Raw genomic sequence first — 18,794 nt, 5'->3', positions numbered from 1 at the left:
ATGTTTCGATTGTTTCAGGGATCAACTTTATTGCGAAACTGTATTAAAACTTTTTTTACTCCCACAGAGTTATTTGCTATAATTGCTCATTTTAATAGCTCAGAGAACGCAGTTAAATACTATTTGTATTAATCTATTTGCGTAAATCTCAACACAGTGATTGTTTCTCGAACTGGATGACAGATACGTCAAATCTGACAGCGGGGATGGATTCCCCGTCACCGAATTAGTCGAAAACGAGTACAAACACGACCCCTCTATTTTAAACCAAAATGGCGGAAATTGCAAATGGCGCCTGTTAACGTCATTTTGAAATTTTCCACAAAAATCGAGTTTGGGCTGGTTTTCTACTAATTCGAGGATGGGGAATTCGGTGGTGACGTTTATTTTCCGGTAGCTGTTGCACAAACCTGATTTTTTTAAAATTTCTCGAACTGGATGATAGATACGTCAAATCTGACGGCGGGAATGAATGCCCCGTCCCCGAATTAGTCGAAAACGAGTTCCATCACGACCCCTCTATTTTAAACCGATATGGCGGAAATTGCAAATGGTGCCTGTTAACGTCATTTTGAAATTTTCCACAAAAATCGAGTTTGGGCTGGTTTTCTACTAATTCGAGGATGGGGAATTCGGTGGTGACGTTTATTTTCCGGTAGCTGTTGCACAAACCTGATTTTTTTAAAGTTTCTCGAACTGGATGATAGATACGTCAAATCTGACAGCGGGGATGGATTCCTCGTCCCCGAATTAGTCGAAAACGAGTACAAACACGACCCCTCTATTTTAAACCAAAATGGCGGAAATTGCAAATGGCGCCTGTTAACGTCATTTTGAAATTTTCCACAAAAATCGAGTTTGGGCTGGTTTTCTACTAATTCGAGGATGGGGAATTCGGTGGTGACGTTTATTTTCCGGTAGCTGTTGCACAAACCTGATTTTTTTAAAGTTTCTCGAACTGGATGATAGATACGTCAAATCTGACAGCGGGAATGAATGCCCCGTCCCCGAATTAGTCGAAAACGAGTACAAACACGACCCCTCCATTTTAAACCGAAATGGCGGAAATTGCAAATGGTGCCTGTTAACGTCATTTTGAAATTTTCCACAAAAATCGAGTTTGGGCTGGTTTTCTACTAATTCGAGGATGGGGAATTCGGTGGTGACGTTTATTTTCCTGTAGCTGTTGTACAAACCTGATTTTTTTTTTAATTTCTCGAATTGGATGACAGATACGTCAATTCCGAGAGCGGGGATGGATTCCTCGTCCCCGAATTAGTCGAAAACGAGTACAAACACGACCCCTCTATTTTAAACCAAAATGGCGGAAATTGCAAATGGCGCCTGTTAACGTCATTTTGAAATTTTCCACAAAAATCGAGTTTGGGCTGGTTTTCTACTAATTCGAGGATGAAGAATTCAATGGTAACGTTTATTTTCCTGTAGCTGTTGCACCAACCTGAATTTTTCAAAGTTTCTCGAACTGGATGACAGATACGTCAAATCTGACAGCGGGGATGGCTTCCCCGTCCCCGAATTAGTCGAAAACGAGTACAAACACGACCCCTCTATCTTAAACCAAAATGGCGGAAATTGCAAATGGCGCCTGTCAGCGCCATTTTGAAAATCGAGTTTGGACTGGTTTTCTACTAATTCGAGGATGGGGAATTCAGTGGTGATGTTTATTTTTCTGTAGCTGTTGCACCAACCTGAATTTTTCAAAGTTTCTCGAACTGGATGACAGATACGTCAAATCTGACAGCGGGGATGGCTTCCCCGTCCCCGAATTAGTCGAAAACGAGTACAAACACGACCCCTCTATCTTAAACCAAAATGGCGGAAATTGCAAATGGCGCCTATCAGCGCCATTTTGAAAATCGAGTTTGGGCTGGTTTTCTACTAATTCGAGGATGGGGAATTCAGTGGTGACGTTTATTTTTCTGTAGCTGTTGCAATAACCTGAATTTTTCAAAGTTTCTCGAACGGGATGACAGATACGTCAAATCTGACAGCTTGGATGGATTCCCCGTCACCGAATTAGTCGAAAACGAGTACCATCAAGCTTTCAGCTTGCTGCTTTTTCTTGACCAATCACAAACTTCTGTCTGTCATCAAGAGAATAAATTGATAAAATAAAAGAAAACACATTCTGAAGTAATCCTCGACGTGTGTATATTTGTAGAATGGCAAAATAATTGACAGGGTTGCCAGAGTGCAGACAAAAATGTAAATTTTTTCAAAATGGATTTCAAAACCTTCCAACATTTATTTAAAACTGCCAGAAGTCTCTAGAAACATTTTTTTAAATACCAGTTGCCACTAAATATTATTGAGACCTGAAAAGGATGATGCCAAAAGCCACTAGAATCATTCTGGAAATGCTAAATACTACTAAACTTTTCTGAAAATTGCCAGAGGTCTGAACCATCCAAGAATGTTTTAAAATTGCCAGTAACCTCCAAAATAATTTTAGGCCTTTAAATACTACTGATATCTGCTGAAAATTGCCAGATACTTCTAGGAGTATCCTAAACCTTTCAGAAATGTATTTATAAGTGCTAAAAGCCTATAGAATCATTCTGGAAATGCTAGAACATACATTACTTTCAAATGAAATTAGTTAAATAGTTTCTTTTTGTTTTAACTAAATTTTTCAGAGTTTTTTGGTTTAGTAAATAACCAAAATTGAGCAACAAAATCCAATAATTCCACTCTAATTTTAAATGTATCTCTGGACGGTGAACTTTAAATCTCTAGTTGGATTAACCTTAATAAAATTTGCAAACTCGGAAATACCACACATAAAACCGCTGAAATTTCGTTAGTTAATTTTATCACAAAATAATTTTCGGCTAAGTTCATTACCAACTCGCTCTAAACTTTAGGCTTTTAGCGTATTAGTTAGTTTCGTTGTTTAACCGGGGGAAAATAAGATTTTCCCCAAAACTGTGACTTGTTTCGTTTGCAACTATCAAATGTATAAGGACGGCGGGGCAAAAATTACAAGATGCAGGTCGTCAAATCCACCCTTTGATGGTAATAGCTTCCTCGTCGCCTTGAAATACGAAGGTAGCGGGTCCACTTTCGGCTGGTAACGAGTTTCGGAATTTAAATCGGGTTTTATTTTAAAGGCGCTGCAAAGGGGAAATGAAAGTTTTATTACAGGCTCCCCCGAATCTACATATATCTGTACGGAATTTGCTCATATAACTTGAAGTCCTATAACGGATCGGAGTCGTTAACAACTTTAGCAGGCAAGTTTAGCCAGGCGTCGTTTAGTGGGGGGTAATCAAAACCCAAATGAATTGGGAAACGTTCGTGTGGGACCCGATAATCACAATGTAAAGAAAGTTTATCTAAATTTGGTAAAAGAAAAATAAACGTGTGTCATAGTTTGTAAAATTATGAGGAATAATTACTTGAATTTGTCAGTCAAATTACATCCGTGAAATCCGATCACCGGAATTTTAAAATTTGTTAGCGTGAAAAAGGGCATTTTCAAACGTAATTTCAACTCGTTAAATCGAATAAACAAAACAACAATTCTGTTACAGTGTAGTTTGGATCCGTCGATGGGCCGATGCTTCAAAACTCGACACAGTAATGAGTCGCAGTGTCCGATGTTGTCTTCGATTTCCAAACAAACGTCAAAACTGAAGAACCCCAAGTCCAGCATCCTGTCGGCGGTGGTGAAGGCCTCACCGTCCACCACCTCCAACCAGAAGAAGCTGCGCTTCCAGCTGGCTAAAGAACGCAAAGCCAGCACCACACTAGGCATCATTATGAGCGCCTTCACCTTTTGTTGGTTACCGTTCTTTGTGCTGGCGCTGATTAGGCCTTTTCTGGATCAAACCAGTGCTTTGGATACTTTAGGTAATGGTAAATCATTGCAACAAACATTGTTAATAATTACAACAAAATTGCAGGTAGTATTTTCCTTTGGTTGGGATACGCAAACAGTCTGTTCAACCCAATAATTTACGCAACTTTAAATCGCGACTTCCGGAAACCGTTTAAAGCCATTCTGTACTTCCGGTGCGGTAGCCTGAATCACATGATGCGAGAAGACTTCTACCACAGCCAGTACGGTGACCCGGAGCAACACCCCACCAGGTACCACCTGGACTACGAGGAGGGCGTTGAGTATATCGAGGCTGAAGGCGAAGAAGTCAAAGCTTCTGAAACGGAAACGGCCGCTCGAGAATCTTTTTTGTGATTATCGACTTTTGCAACAAAAGTACGTCCACCCAATATAACTTGTTACGTTAAATGTTTTTCTTGTTTATCGTTACAGGTTGTTTCTCTAACAAGAGCATCTAGCATCAATCATGTGGACTAAGTAATTTCCTAAACTGATTTTTTTGTAAACCTGTGAATCCTATAAATATTTAAAAGATTTTATACTTCTTAAGGTTTAAGACAATCGACTTTTTTAGCGCTAAATAATGTTGTACATATTAATTAAATACACACTTCTAGTCAGAGAAAACTGTGTTTTTTGTACTTATTATTCTACAGAAACTTCCTTAACCAAACAAACATTTTTAATTCAACATGTTTTTCGTGAAAAAAAGTGAAAAAAAAAACAAGTTTCTGCCTTCTGCTAAAAAAAAATAATCAAAAAAAAATACAAGGGTAGGCAACCAGGCAAGCAACACACAATATAAATGCACTTTACGACAGTTGGAACAGAAGAAACTGGGTAATTCCGGCCTAAGCTGATTTTATTTGTAAACGTTTAAAATTATAAATTCTTAGCCATTTTTCGTTTATACTTATTTACATAAATATAAGCATAAAACAAATTTACTCGAGTATTAACTAAAAAGACGAAAAGATAACCTTAAAAGTGTGGTTTTCCTGTCTGTCACATTTGACATTTGTAATGAAAACAATGACGTCTACGTGTCACTTAAAAAATGTGCGTCAGTGTCAATCCAAGGTTTTTAAAGACACAAAAACTCTAAAAGAGCCAAGTTTTACATTTCCAACTAAAGTACACATTTATAATATAAAGTGCTGCAAAGTACTCTCTGTAGTCTGTATAAAATACGATTCACCAGAAAATTTCAGTTATTTTATAGTAAAATGGCCGACAATGTAGCATTGCAATCAATTTTCAGTCTTCTAATAATTTGCATTGCTAGTAAACTAACCAAGGCAGAATGGAACACTCAAGACTTTCTGAAAAGAGAACACACGCTCGTTAAACCTTACTACGGTATGTATACGAAAGGCTAAAAATTTTAACTAGAGATTTCAATACAGGTTCTGGAATTGATATTCCTAACTGGCACTTCACTGGAAGTACTATAGTGACTCCCAACTATGTGAGACTGACCCCAGACCTGCAAAGCAAACAAGGGGCCATTTGGAATTCAGTTCCTGTTAGCAGTCGAAACTGGGAGTTACAAATCCAGTTTAAAGTGCATGGTAAAGGTAGAGATTTGTTTGGAGATGGCATGGCCATTTGGTATACCAAAGATCGACTGCTGGATGGGCCAGTATTTGGTAGTGTAGACTTTTTTAAAGGATTGGCCATTATTTTGGATACTTACAGTAATCATAATGGGCCACATAATGTAAGTGCTTTTTTAGTAGCATTTTTGTTTGAACTGTTTAATTAATGGATTTAGCACCAACATCCATACATTTCTGCCATGATCAATAATGGGACAATGCACTATGATCATGACAGAGATGGTACCCATACTCAGTTAGCAGGATGTGAAGCCAAGTTCAGGAATTTGAACTATGATACTCATGTGGCTATTAGATATGAAAATGATGTTTTAACTGGTATGTTAACAAAATCAATGCTGAGAGCTTGTTTGGTGATAAAGTTATCTTGCAGTTTCCACTGATATTGAAAACAAAAAAGCATGGAAAGAGTGCTTTAAAGTGCAAGGAGTGCAACTCCCCACAGGTTACTATTTAGGAGCATCAGCCACTACAGGAGACCTGTCTGACAATCATGATATCATTTCAGTAAGACTGTTTGAATTGGATTTACCAGATGATGTGAGTCTTTCACACTTATTTAAGAATTCGAGCAAATTTTTATGTTTTTAGCCTCGTTCTAAAGAAGACAGATCACACATTTTACCCTCAGCCACTTATTTTGAACCTCCTAGAGATCATGTGGAAGATCCAAAACCATCATCATTGTCAGGAATTAAAATTTTCCTGTTGATGCTGTTTGGTAGCATAGTATTGGTGGCTTGCGTTGTTATAGGCATTATGTTTTATCAGAAACAAAATGAAAGGAGCCGGAAACGGTTCTATTAGTGTGTTTTTTTTTAGATGTGTATATTTTTTACAAGACTGTATGGATGAATGATAATTATATGCTTGGTCCAATTTTTTTGTTTTGGTTTTATTTGACAGTAATGTAGGTTGGCACACTAGTGACGTCAAGATTGGTTGTTAGTCATGTGATCGTGTATAACTTTTGCAAAGTCAGTCACGTGTTGTACGATGTAGCAGGTTAGGTAACAACGTCAGCTGTCGTCGTAAACATAACCTGAAAAATGTTAAAACTACGAATGGCCTTGTAAAGTTGCTAATGCCGTTTTGGAACATTGGAACTGGTAGTCACGCCTTTAATGAGCTTTTATTTACAAACACGACTGGTTTCTTTAACGCACTTTAAGGGCTCCCACGTAATTCGAGATTCGAAATTTTTACCAACAGGACGTAGCTCAATGTCTATTGGGACCGAGTTTGCATTATTTGCGCCTCAAAATTCATCCAGTCGATTGAGGTCGACCAAAACACACCGATCTCGCATTGTCCACGGTCCGAGATTATGTTCAGCTGGATGCGGGCGCGATGACCAGATTTAAGGCTCAATTCTGAAACTGTGATCGTTCTTCAATCCTCAATCAAGCTGGAACTCATGGAACTGGAAAACATTGTCGCCAACACCGTCTATTTGAAGGCTAGGGAAGGTAGGTCAGCTCTTTGAGTATTTTTTTCTGACCAGTGGGGGCTTTTTACTAATTTAAAGCTGAAAACCTTTTGTAGGTGGATCTGATAATAATAAGGGCAAAAGTAAAAAATGGAAGAAAATCCTTCAGTTCCCCCATATATCTCATTGTCTGGACCTGATTAACAAACTAGGTAAATGGCTCAAACAACAACAGTGTTATTATTTTCAATGACTGAGACTTTACAGACGTGAGGTATGAGTATGTAGTGGAACAACAACCAATAGGAAAAGCGTTATTTGGAGAGTGGTGCGATCTGAAAGGGTCAGAGTATCATAGATGTTTTTTACTGCTTGATGTGGCAAAACAGTATGAGGTGGAGACAGATGATCAACGCCACGAACTGATTACAATTATCAAGCAGGTATTGGTCAAATAGTTGTAAAATCATATTAGATGAGTGGAACAAGAAAAAGGAAGTCAACACAGCTTATCAACACCATTTCACCTTGAACTGCATCAAGCTTTTGTAATCAGGAATTGCATTTTTATTGTTAGATATGTGTTATTACTAGATGAGAGTTAAGTAAAGTATTCTCATTGGGGTACAAAGACTTTTTCTTGTTTTACTGCTCTAGATAAACTTACTTGTTGTTGAGTAGTGATTTATTATTCCAAAAATATGTTTTAAGTGTTCAGTTATTGGTTGATTTAAAAAATGTGACCTTATAACTTATTTTGTTATGTTCCTCCACAATGAATAGGAGGTAGTCAACAAATAAGGGGGGGGGCAGTTTTTAGAAAATTCCGAACACAGAAAAACCCTTCTAGTCCCGGAAACTGAACAACTGTTCACTGAGGGCGAGCAACTGGACAACAGTCCCAACAAAGATCTGTTTTATAGTTTCGTCCAATCAGTGCGCACATATTTGTCGGGTGAACCGTTCACGGAATTCACCAAATCGATGTACTTTCACCGTTACCTGCAATGGAAATGGCTCGAATCTCAACCGGTGACGCACAAAACGTTCCGAATGTACCGAGTGTTGGGCAAAGGTGGTTTTGGGGAAGTGTGCGCGTGTCAGGTGCGCGCCACCGGTAAAATGTACGCGTGCAAAAAACTGGAAAAGAAACGCATCAAGAAACGTAAAGGGGAGGCGATGGTACTGATTGAAAAGCAAATACTCGAAAAAATCAATTCTCGATTCGTTGTCAATTTAACTTACGCCTACGAAACGAAGGACGCTCTCTGTCTGGTGTTGACGATAATGAGCGGTGGCGATTTGAAGTTTCACATCTATAATATGGGCGGCGATCCTGGCTTAGATATTAATCGGACTAGATTCTATTCTGCTGAAGTTGTATGCGGACTGGAACATTTGCACAAACAGGTTAGTTTACATGTGTAGCATTTATAAATGGAAGATTATCTTTTTGGAAAAAATGCACATCAAAACTTAAGCCTGGTTTATAAAACAAAATTTAACTTTAGCGTTAATTTTAGTATTAGCATTAAGAATAGAAGTAGTGGTTTTAAATTGTGATGTTCATAAACAAAATTTAACTTTAACTGTAAATTTAGCTGTAACTTCTGACCTTGGTTTTACATAAAATTCTAAATCTCCAACATTTAAACTTCTTCTTAAGATTGAATTTTTGCTTTATTTATGAAATTTTTAAAACCGAAATTCAAAGAATATCCTTTTGCTATTGATTTAGTGCAGTAATGTGGCATTAGGCAGCAAAACTTGAAAAAAATAACATTAAAGTTAGGTTACCTTTCAGAAAACTGTATGGTTAAATTAAGGGTTTTATAAACACCCTTTTTTTTAGGGTTAATACTAAATTTATTACTAATGCTAAAGTTACAGCTAAAGTTAAAATTTCTTTTATAAACTAGGCTCACAGTGGGTAGTTTGTGATTGATCAAAAAAAGCAGCTTTTCTTGACTAACCACAAACTACCAACAGTGTGGTAATTTAAATCAACTGACACTGAAACCCAAAATATTTGTATATGCTTCTTAGGGTATAGTATATCGTGACTGTAAGCCCGAAAACATACTGCTAGACGATCACGGTCACGTGCGCATATCTGACCTAGGACTGGCCATAGTCTTGCCAGAAGGAGATTCAGTTCGTGGCAGAGTAGGCACTGTTGGCTACATGGGTAATTTGCTAGTTTTTTTGCTTTAAACGGCCCATACATTATACAATTAGTTGTACGATAGTACGTTTTAAATTTCTGTAGCACACAGAGCATCATGCTGCGTTTGTTTGTCAAAAACAACTACAGCAGCAATAGTGGTTGCTTTAGTTCATAATGAAAGAAAAGTTAGGAAAAAGGAAAAAGTTTATGTTTATTGGGATATTCATTGAATTTCACATCCCACAAACAAACCTGTTCACGATAGAGATCAATAAATTTTTAATTAAAATAAAAGGAATGGTTGACGGAATAAGTGTTAATAATACAGTGGGTTTTACAGGCGATTTTGTCCTTGACTGTCCTTTCAAACTGTGTTTCTGTTAGTTCAAACTTTGACACTGTTTTTCTCTCTGACTGTACTCAATTTGGTAGTGTTTTTTTAGAGTAGTAGATAGGAAATTTAATGAGGATTTCAAAAATGTACTTAAAACTGTCATTTTCTCACTCCAAGTGAGTATAACAGACGATTTTGTCGCTGACTGTGTTTTCAAACTTTGGCAGCAGTTTTCTCCCTGACTGTACCAAATTTAATGATATTCTTTTAGGCTATTGGATAGGAAATTTATTAAGGATTCCAAAAATGTGCTTAAAACTGTAATTTTTACACTACAAGTGGGTTTTACAGGCGATTTTGTCCTTGACTGTTCTTTCAAACTATGTTTCTGTTAGTTCAAATTTTGACATTTTTTTTCTCTCTGACTGTACTCAATTTGGTAGTGTTTTTTTAGGTTAGTGGATAGGAAATTTAATGAGGATTCCAAAAATGTGCTTAAAACTGTCATTTTCTCATTCCAAGTGGGTTTTACAGGCGATTTTGTCCTTGACTGTCCTTTCAAACTGTGTTTCTAACAATTCAAACTTTGACACCATTTTTCACCATGACTGTACCGATATGTTGTTTGTTTTTTTTTGGCTATTGAATAGGAAATTTAATGAGGATTCCAAAAATGTACTTAAATCAAACATTTTCTCACTAGAAGTGGGTTTTACCAGCGATTTTGTCCCTGACTGTCCTTCCGAACTGTGTTTCTTTTAGTTCAAAATTTGACACTGCTTTTCTCCCAGACTGTACCACATTTTATACGGTTTTTTCAAGTAACTGAATAGTAAATTTAACGAGGATTCCAAAAATGTGCTTAAAACTGTCATTTTCTCATTCCAAGTGGGTTTTACAGGCGATTTTGTCTCTGACTGTCCTTTCAAACTGTGTTTCTGGCAGTTCAAACTTTGACACTGTTTTTCTAACTGACTATACTCGATTTTTTAGTGTTTTTTTTAGGTTAGTAGATAGGAAACTTAATGAGGATTCTAGAAATGTGCTTAAAACTGTCATTTTCTCATTCCAAGTGGGTTTTACAGGCGATTTTGTCTCTGACTGTCCTTTCAAACTGTGTTTCTGGCAGTTCAAACTTTGACACTGTTTTTCTAACTGACTATACTCGATTTTTTAGTGTTTTTTTAGGTTAGTAGATAGGAAACTTAATGAGGATTCTAAAAATGTGCTTAAAACTGTCATTTTCTCACTCCAAGTGAGTTTAACAGACGATTTTGTCGCTGACTGTCTTTTCAAACTGTGTTTCTGCCAGTTCAAACTTTGGCAGCACTTTTCTCCCTGACTGTACCGAATTTTGTGATTTTTTTTAGGTTATTGGATAAGAAATTTAATGAGGATTCCAAAAATGTGCTTAAAACTGTCATTTTCTCACTCCAAGTGAGTTTAACAGACGATTTTGTCGCTGACTGTCTTTTCAAACTGTGTTTCTGGCAGTTCAAACTTTGACAGCGCTTTTCTCTCTGACTGTACCGAATACCTATTGTTTTCATTCGATTGGCAATCTGAAGCCAAGCCTTCTTCAAGGCATTATTATCGTTGCGTTGAGGGTGCTTAGAATCCCACAAAATGGGGTAACTTTGGACAAAATCAATTAGCGTAGTGTTAAAATCGTTTTCGTTCATATCCACGGACATATTTGCTGTTTCTGTTTTGTTTTCTGTCCCTGTCATGATTACGACGTTTACGCGCGAAAAATATCAAAATATGCAATCCGGTCCGGATAGACGGACAGAATGTTCCGGATTCATGTGAACCAAGCTTTTGTCTCCATATTTGCGAGAGTTTTAAGTTCTTTTTTTATGTCCGATTTTTCTCCAGTCAAACTACCGGGTCGTACGACTTGTTGGACGACAGCATCACACACAATTATCGTTTCGACGGTCGAATCTACCTGAGTTGTACAACTTGTCGTACAACTAATTGTATAGTGTATGGGCCGTTTTAGAATTTTTAGTGAGTGGTAAATGTGACTTTTTTCTGTTATGGCAGCCCCAGAAGTGATCGATAATGAGCGTTACAGCTTCAGTCCAGATTGGTTTAGTTTCGGGTGTTTAGTGTATGAAATGATTGAAGGACAAGCGCCGTTTAGGGCGCGTAGAGAAAAAGTTAAAAGAGAGGAAGTGGACCGGAGAGTGAAAACGGAACCTGTAAGGTCAGTTGAGTTTTATTTAACACTTTTGTGATTGTCTTACTAAAATTTGTGGCGCATACACAGATACTCATCTAAATTTGGGGAGGACTCAAAGTCGTTTTGTGAACAATTGCTAGCGAAAAGCCCCACAGATCGACTCGGTGGTAAATCTGATCGGTGCGGAGCCCGTCTGGTAAAACAACACCCCTTTTTCCAGTCGATCAATTGGAGACGATTGGAGGCGGGAGTCATAGACCCACCATTTATACCAGACGTAAGTTTGTCCCACTTTCTTTTATTTTCTAGTTTAATGTTTGCGAATTAATGACCTCATAGCCTCATGCCGTCTACGCCAAAGACGTGCTTGACATTGAACAATTCTCCACCGTCAAAGGCGTCAACATTGACGAGAGTGACGCCACGTTCTACTCAAAGTTCAACACGGGATGCGTGTCGATTCCATGGCAAACAGAGATTATCGAAACTGACAGTTATCGTCAACTGAACGTATTCGGACCGAACAACACCAGATCACCTGATCTAATACTCGAACCGGCTCCGCAAGCCAAAAGCGGAGATTGCTTTCCTTTTCGTCGGAAGGTTTGTCACTTTTAACACGGCTCAGTCAATTTGCTAATATTTTAGTTCATTTCACAGAAAAAGCAAATTCCTCGTAATCAGCCAGTACCCATAAATGCGTCGCTGCTCTCCTCCGTGTCATAAATTCTCCTCTCGTCGCGTAATCTATCAGGAAACCCGCTTTTGATTTATTTTGTGTAGTTCCTTCGTTTTTTTGTCATTGTCTTTTATCTAAACTCATCAATAAATTTCTATATAAATTGTTTGTTTAGTTTTATTTTGTTTATAGAATCCAGGAGATGAAAAATTATCACAAGTCGTTCAGAGTCCGGATTTACACGATTATTTCCTTCCTATCAATTTTGACCAATCGCAGTCAAGAATTAGTATAACAAATGTAAATTTTAAGTGGAAAAATCACTTAACAACTGTCAACTTAGCTGTCAGCAGTTTTTCCGGAAAAAAATTCGAAAAAATTGCACACTCCTCACAGCAACATAAAGAATAGTGTTACCCTTTCTAGCTTTAAAGTTATTGTTCTTATTGTTTTAATTAAAATAAAATGTTTATTTAACTCAGGAAATAATCTTACCAAATATCCCTCGTGCATCTAATTTTTCCTGTGGAAAAATTGGAATACTCGTTTCTAAGTAATTTGTTTTTTGTTTTAACAAATTACTTAGAAACTCGTTTTTCCGAATTTTTCCGGAAAAATTAAATGCACTAGGGATATTACCCCCGAAAAAGTCCCCCTTTAACTGTTCAATATACAAAAACAATTTTAATAAAAAAATCATAAAAATCAAATTTACTAGTAGCAAGACATTACAAAATAGCTTTTAAAAAACAAAGTGTATTTCATCGAACTACCGTGGCAGTGGCCCATGTAAAAGGCGACTCCTCAACCTGAATTCTATGCCCTTCTACGTCACCATTAACCAAATTCTTCTCGTCATCACAGCTCCCATCTTTGTCTTCCTCTTTACCATCTTCCCCTTCCTTTTTACTATCCCCATTTTCGTCATCATCCACATCAATCCCAATGGTTTCCCCAATTTTAGTGGAGGCGTGCGTGAAAGTATCACTCAACTTATCCTGCACCACGTTGATACACATCGTCATCAACGCCAGCCCGAAACATAAATAAACAATAGACAGGATCATGTAGATGGGTTTTTCAGGAACAATATCACCAAACCCAATGGTAGACATGGATACGAAGACAAAGTAAAAAGCGGGGAAAAACTCCCAGCTTTCCCACACCATGAAGACGGCAGCGCCTATTAGCATGTACGCCACCAGAATGGTAAGAGCCAAAGTGATGGGTAAGTTGAACTCGTCGTCTATTTCGAACGACGATATGGCAGGTGTTTGAGGCTCTGAGATCACAGTAGACCTGGGGGTAGTTGGATCTTCTTGAGGTTGATCGCCCCATACTGACATTCTTCGAAAGGTCGCGTATTCGTACATCACTTGAGCGCCTTTAATAATTTCCTACAAAAATCCAGTGTTAATATTAGTATACAGTGTGTGGTTAAATGGGAAAAGTTTTAGGGAAATCAATGCCAAATTAGATTATCATTTGCCGCAGATAAAAATGTTTTTGAAAATGTTACCTTATTGGGGCACTTTTTGACGTAGAATATTTATACTTGTTTCGAAGTTATGCATGACTACTTTGGAAAATCTTATATCTTAGATTTTTAAATTTTCGGAAAGCGCTTTAAAAGGCCTTTTCAATGATGTACCTATTAATTTCTAATTGTATACCATCGTATTCTACGTCAAAAAGTGCCCTAATAAGGTAACATTTTCAAAAACATGTTTATCTTATCGTTAAGGACCTATAAGGCAAAGTTAAAAATGCAGTGTTTCACGTTTTCCCCATTTCCCGGAAAACGTAACGGATATCCCCAATTTGGACCACACTGTAGATAGAGCAACGGTTAACTGATGATTTACCTTAACGTGGCTGGTTCTACGCATTCTCCGGCAACTCCTAGTGTAGTAGAACCGTCTAATGTAGGACCAGAAGAATTTGATGCCTTTGGTGAAGAGTTTTCCCAAGTCGGTCAAGGCGATCAAAAATAGTGGAATGCCAATAATGGAATAGGCTATAGTGAGGACGCGTCCAGTGAATGTGGTTGGATAAAGGTGTCCATAACCTTTGATAAATTATATTTAGTCAGATTTGATTTTGTAAGTAAGTAGCACACAAACCTATAGTGGTATACAGGGTAGAACAATAGACAACCGCATTCCAGATCGTCCATACACGGCCGCTGGTGTGGGACACCACCAGAGGATGTTGTTCGAACGCTTTGGTGATGATTTTCTCGAATTTAACTAGTCTACGTGCGGCTTCTCCAGACCATTCCTTCTCCGAAAATTGGTCGGGAACGCTAAGGGATTTCTGTCTAAGCTCGTTGAGCAATTGTTTTACTTGCAGTTCGATGTCTTTTTCGATTAGTTTGGTCTCGTTTTGACCTACAAAATGATAATTAAAATCTAGTCAGTACTATACACAAACGTGCATAAAACGAGCCATTTTGATTTATGTTTTACTTCATAGACTTTAAGCAACAGTGGGTAATTTGTGAATGGTCAAACAAAGCAGCTTTCAGCGTGCTGGTTTTTCTTGACCAATCACAAACTACGTATAGTGAGGTGATTTACTTCATGGAAACTTAAGTTAGATGTCACAGTCGTATAGAGACGATGAACGTAACTATTATGACGTTAACATGTTCATGATGACGTAATCACCATTTGCGCTGGTTTGCACTTGTGTGGTAAAATGTCGTACATAATTTACATATTTTCAAAGTGAAATGGCCGTGGCATATTCCTGCGATGATTTCATTAATTTTTGGCGGTTGTGAGCGTGTCCCAGCAGTCAAAAACACACTTGCTGGGACATGTTTAGGAATGCCCGACAAAAACCATTATTCATTCAAAAACCCTGCCTCGAATATCCTACCCACACTGACAAACTCGAGTCATTGAAATTGCTTATGCTAAAATTAACCCGTCTTTCTTAATTTATATACAATCTGGACGTATTTACACCAATTTTTTTAATATTAAATTAAACCGCGGTTGCCAAGGCGACTGGAAAAATGACGTGTGTGGGTTGATGTGACGTCATTTCCAATAACACGCCAAAAAAAACACTCTATTATTATTAGTTTATTCCAGTTAATAAAAATGAAATAAAAACTGGGTTAATTTTGCGGAAATGCGTGTCTCTCTCTGTGTGTGTATATAAATATTTACCTTCGACGGTTAAAAATATCACAGCACCGCCGACAGTGTATAGGATCATCACAATAATCAGAAAGCAATGAGTGAACCACTTTTTGTTCAAAAGTCTGATCTTGCTGTAGCACCAATAATTGCATTTCTCACCGATTCCCAGTCCGGCGTCTTTAACATCGGACAAATGTTCGATGAGAAAAACGGACGCTTTCCGTCCATATCTGTTGTACTTTTGCGATTGGGCACTAGACTGGCTAGACGCAGTGTCCAAAGCGCGTCCGGTTGTGTTGCTATGGGGCTGATAGGCAAAAGCCACCCTACGACTACCACCTTCACTAATTTGGGGAGTTTCCGGCACCGTGTTCGTAGCCATTTAAGTCTTCGCTGATAATGTTTGATAAAAAGTTTTTATTTTTAGAACGCATCAAAACTTTGGGTTTTGGATCGTCCAGACGAGCCGCGGAAACTACATAAACTGAGTTGCGTCGTCGTTCGGTGTGTTTGCGTTGCGGTTGAAAGAAAATTACAAGTTTCTTGGAAACTCGAAAATAGAGGATTACCCCAGTTTTTCGGAACGTCTTGATACCAGAAAAATATTGGTTTGCTTTACACTAAAAAGTGTTTAAAGACTACATTATAATGTCCCGTAATTAATATTTAAAAGTGTAGCTAACTTGAACTAATAATTGTTAATATAAGACCAAATCAAAATTTTCAGATCAGGACAAGAGTTCTTGACAATAGGTGAAGGAATAGTTCATGTAGAAAGTATTAAAGTTAAGAAACAGTGCTTCCAGCTCATAAGCCTTATTTATTATTTTATTACGTCCCATGTGTTTTTGTTATTTCGTGAACAAACTTAAACTTTATCTAGTATAAAAGATTTATTAATCAAATTATTAAGCAAAGTTCAATTTTCAGATCAGGGCATCATTTCTTGACAATAGGTGAAGGAATAGTTCATGTAGAAAGTATTAAAGTTAAGAAACAGTGCATTCAGCTCATAAGTCTTATTTATTATTTTATTACGTCCCATGTGTATTTGTTATATCGTGAACAAACTTAAACTTTATCTAGTATAAAAGATTTATTAATCAAATTAGTAAGCAAAGTTCAATTTTCAGATCAGGACAAGATTTCTTGACAATAGGTGAAGGAATAGTTCATGTAGAAAGTATTAAAGTTAAGAAACAGTGCTTCCAGCTCATAAGCCTTATTTATTATTTTATTACGTCCCATGTGTATTTATCGTGAACAAACTTAAACTTTATCTGGTATAAAAGATTTATTAATCAAATTAGTAAGCAAAGTTCAATTTTCAGATCAGGACAAGATTTCTTGACAATAGGTGAAGGAATAGTTCATGTAGAAAGTATTAAAGTTAAGAAACAGTGCTTCCAGCTCATAAGCCTTATTTATTATTTTATTACGTCCCATGTGTATTTATCGTGAACAAACTTAAACTTTATCTGGTATAAAAGATTTATTAATCAAATTAGTAAGCAAAGTTCAATTTTCAGATCAGGACAAGATTTCTTGACAATAGGTGAAGGAATAGTTCATGTAGAAAGTATTAAAGTTAAGAAACAGTGCTTCCAGCTCATAAGCCTTATTTATTATTTTATTACGTCCCATGTGTATTTATCGTGAACAAACTTAAACTTTATCTGGTATAAAAGATTTATTAATCAAATTAGTAGGCAAAGTTCAATTTTCAAATCAGGACAAGAGTTCTTGACAATAGGTGAAGGAATAGTTCATGTAGAAAGTATTAAAGTTAAGAAACAGTGCTTCCAGCTCATAAGCCTTATTTATTATTTTATTACGTCCCATGTGTATTTATCGTGAACAAACTTAAACTTTATCTGGTATAAAAGATTTATTAATCAAATTAGTAGGCAAAGTTCAATTTTCAAATCAGGACAAGAGTTCTTGACAATAGGTGAAGGAATAGTTCATGTAGAAAGTATTAAAGTTAAGAAACAGTGCTTCCAGCTCATAAGCCTTATTTATTATTTTATTACGTCCCATGTGTATTTGTTATATCGTGAACAAACTTAAACTTTATCTAGTATAAAAGATTTATTAATCAAATTAGTAAGCAAAGTTCAATTTTCAGATCAGGACAAGATTTCTTGACAATAGGTGAAGGAATAGTTCATGTAGAAAGTATTAAAGTTAAGAAACAGTGCTTCCAGCTCATAAGCCTTATTTATTATTTTATTACGTCCCATGTGTATTTATCGTGAACAAACTTAAACTTTATCTGGTATAAAAGATTTATTAATCAAATTAGTAAGCAAAGTTCAATTTTCAGATCAGGACAAGATTTCTTGACAATAGGTGAAGGAATAGTTCATGTAGAAAGTATTAAAGTTAAGAAACAGTGCTTCCAGCTCATAAGCCTTATTTATTATTTTATTACGTCCCATGTGTATTTATCGTGAACAAACTTAAACTTTATCTGGTATAAAAGATTTATTAATCAAATTAGTAAGCAAAGTTCAATTTTCAGATCAGGACAAGATTTCTTGACAATAGGTGAAGGAATAGTTCATGTAGAAAGTATTAAAGTTAAGAAACAGTGCTTCCAGCTCATAAGCCTTATTTATTATTTTATTACGTCCCATGTGTATTTATCGTGAACAAACTTAAACTTTATCTGGTATAAAAGATTTATTAATCAAATTAGTAGGCAAAGTTCAATTTTCAAATCAGGACAAGAGTTCTTGACAATAGGTGAAGGAATAGTTCATGTAGAAAGTATTAAAGTTAAGAAACAGTGCTTCCAGCTCATAAGCCTTATTTATTATTTTATTACGTCCCATGTGTATTTGTTATATCGTGAACAAACTTAAACTTTATCTAGTATAAAAGATTTATTAATCAAATTAGTAAGCAAAGTTCAATTTTCAGATCAGGACAAGAGTTCTTGACAATAGGTGAAGGAATAGTTCATGAAGAAAGTATTAAAGTTAAGAAACAGTGCTTCCAGCTCATAAGCCTTATTTATTATTTTATTACGTGCAATGTGTATTTGTTATATCGTGAACAAACTTAAACTTTATCTAGTATAAAAGATTTATTAATCAAATTAGTAAGCAAAGTTCAATTTTCAGGTCAGGACAAGAGTTCTTGACAATAGGTGAAGGAATAGTTCATGTAGAAAGTATTAAAGTTAAGAAACAGTGCATCCAGCTCATAAGTCTTATTTATTATTTTATTACGTGCAATATGTATTTGTTATATCGTGAACAAACTTAAACTTTATCTAGTATAAAAGATTTATTAATCAAATTAGTAAGCAAAGTTCAATTTTCAGGTCAGGACAAGAGTTCTTGACAATAGGTGAAGG

General features: G+C 36.5%; 4 protein-coding genes and 1 long non-coding RNA gene across 9 annotated transcripts in view; 4 read left to right on the top strand and 1 right to left on the bottom strand.

Annotated features, from left to right (window-relative positions):
* Positions 1-4,489, top strand: part of 5-HT7 (5-hydroxytryptamine receptor 7) — a 106,553-nt gene extending 102,064 nt beyond the window's left edge. For all 5 annotated transcript variants that reach the window (XM_081979235.1, XM_081979232.1, XM_081979231.1 and 2 more), the window contains 3 exons: positions 3,555-3,873; positions 3,927-4,237; positions 4,295-4,489. In XM_081979235.1, the coding sequence (XP_081835361.1) occupies positions 3,555-3,873; positions 3,927-4,216 (609 nt within the window). In that variant the 3' untranslated portion in view covers positions 4,217-4,237; positions 4,295-4,489. The remainder of the gene's footprint in view (positions 1-3,554; positions 3,874-3,926; positions 4,238-4,294) is intronic.
* Positions 4,490-4,909: 420 nt separating this feature from the next.
* LOC145728759 (vesicular integral-membrane protein VIP36) lies at positions 4,910-6,360 on the top strand. The gene is made up of 5 exons (XM_081979237.1): positions 4,910-5,221; positions 5,269-5,582; positions 5,637-5,799; positions 5,855-6,021; positions 6,073-6,360. Exons 1-5 carry the CDS (start codon positions 5,089-5,091, stop codon positions 6,286-6,288), a joined length of 993 nt encoding a protein of 330 aa, XP_081835363.1. The 5' UTR covers positions 4,910-5,088; the 3' UTR covers positions 6,289-6,360.
* Positions 6,361-6,477: 117 nt separating this feature from the next.
* On the top strand, positions 6,478-12,444 carry Gprk2 (G protein-coupled receptor kinase 2). Its single transcript, XM_081979230.1, has 10 exons — positions 6,478-6,590; positions 6,654-6,950; positions 7,027-7,122; positions 7,178-7,353; positions 7,724-8,320; positions 8,957-9,098; positions 11,461-11,623; positions 11,687-11,876; positions 11,939-12,202; positions 12,260-12,444. The coding sequence occupies exons 2-10, from the start codon at positions 6,899-6,901 to the stop codon at positions 12,323-12,325; spliced, it is 1,746 nt and encodes a 581-aa protein (XP_081835356.1). The 5' UTR covers positions 6,478-6,590; positions 6,654-6,898; the 3' UTR covers positions 12,326-12,444.
* A 516-nt stretch (positions 12,445-12,960) lies between these two features.
* Positions 12,961-15,864, bottom strand: LOC145728758 (TWiK family of potassium channels protein 7-like). Its single transcript, XM_081979236.1, has 4 exons — positions 15,458-15,864; positions 14,402-14,668; positions 14,144-14,346; positions 12,961-13,675 (listed from the first exon to the last, which is right to left on the bottom strand). Exons 1-4 carry the CDS (start codon positions 15,810-15,812, stop codon positions 13,040-13,042), a joined length of 1,461 nt encoding a protein of 486 aa, XP_081835362.1. The 5' UTR covers positions 15,813-15,864; the 3' UTR covers positions 12,961-13,039.
* LOC145728761 (uncharacterized) lies at positions 15,643-16,303 on the top strand. Its single transcript, XR_014178160.1, has 2 exons — positions 15,643-15,800; positions 15,858-16,303. It is a non-coding gene; the product is annotated as an uncharacterized LOC145728761 (long non-coding RNA).
* Positions 16,304-18,794: the final 2,491 nt, after the last annotated feature.

The sequence above is a fragment of the Ips typographus genome, linkage group LG4 (genome assembly GCF_016097725.1).
Source record: "Ips typographus isolate SLU linkage group LG4, UJ_Ityp_2.0, whole genome shotgun sequence".
Taxonomy (NCBI): domain Eukaryota; kingdom Metazoa; phylum Arthropoda; class Insecta; order Coleoptera; family Curculionidae; genus Ips; species Ips typographus.
The sequence above is the reverse complement of the archived record's forward strand: the minus strand, read 5'-3'. Positions and strand labels throughout refer to the sequence as shown.

Bases quoted from the DNA above. Each gene is read 5' to 3' on its own strand.
- LOC145728759 (XM_081979237.1), top strand. From the start codon at position 5,089: ATGGCCGACAATGTAGCATTGCAATCAATTTTCAGTCTTCTAATAATT. The intron at 5,222-5,268 runs GTATGTATACGA...ATTTCAATACAG, and splicing joins GCTCGTTAAACCTTACTACG to GTTCTGGAATTGATATTCCT. The intron at 5,800-5,854 runs GTATGTTAACAA...GTTATCTTGCAG, and splicing joins TGAAAATGATGTTTTAACTG to TTTCCACTGATATTGAAAAC.
- Gprk2 (XM_081979230.1), top strand. From the start codon at position 6,899: ATGGAACTGGAAAACATTGTCGCCAACACCGTCTATTTGAAGGCTAGG. The intron at 8,321-8,956 runs GTTAGTTTACAT...TATGCTTCTTAG, and splicing joins TGGAACATTTGCACAAACAG to GGTATAGTATATCGTGACTG. The intron at 9,099-11,460 runs GTAATTTGCTAG...CTGTTATGGCAG, and splicing joins AGGCACTGTTGGCTACATGG to CCCCAGAAGTGATCGATAAT.
- LOC145728758 (XM_081979236.1), bottom strand. From the start codon at position 15,812: ATGGCTACGAACACGGTGCCGGAAACTCCCCAAATTAGTGAAGGTGGT. The intron at 14,669-15,457 runs GTAAATATTTAT...ATCATTTTGTAG, and splicing joins GATATTTTTAACCGTCGAAG to GTCAAAACGAGACCAAACTA. The intron at 13,676-14,143 runs GTAAATCATCAG...GGATTTTTGTAG, and splicing joins GTAGAACCAGCCACGTTAAG to GAAATTATTAAAGGCGCTCA.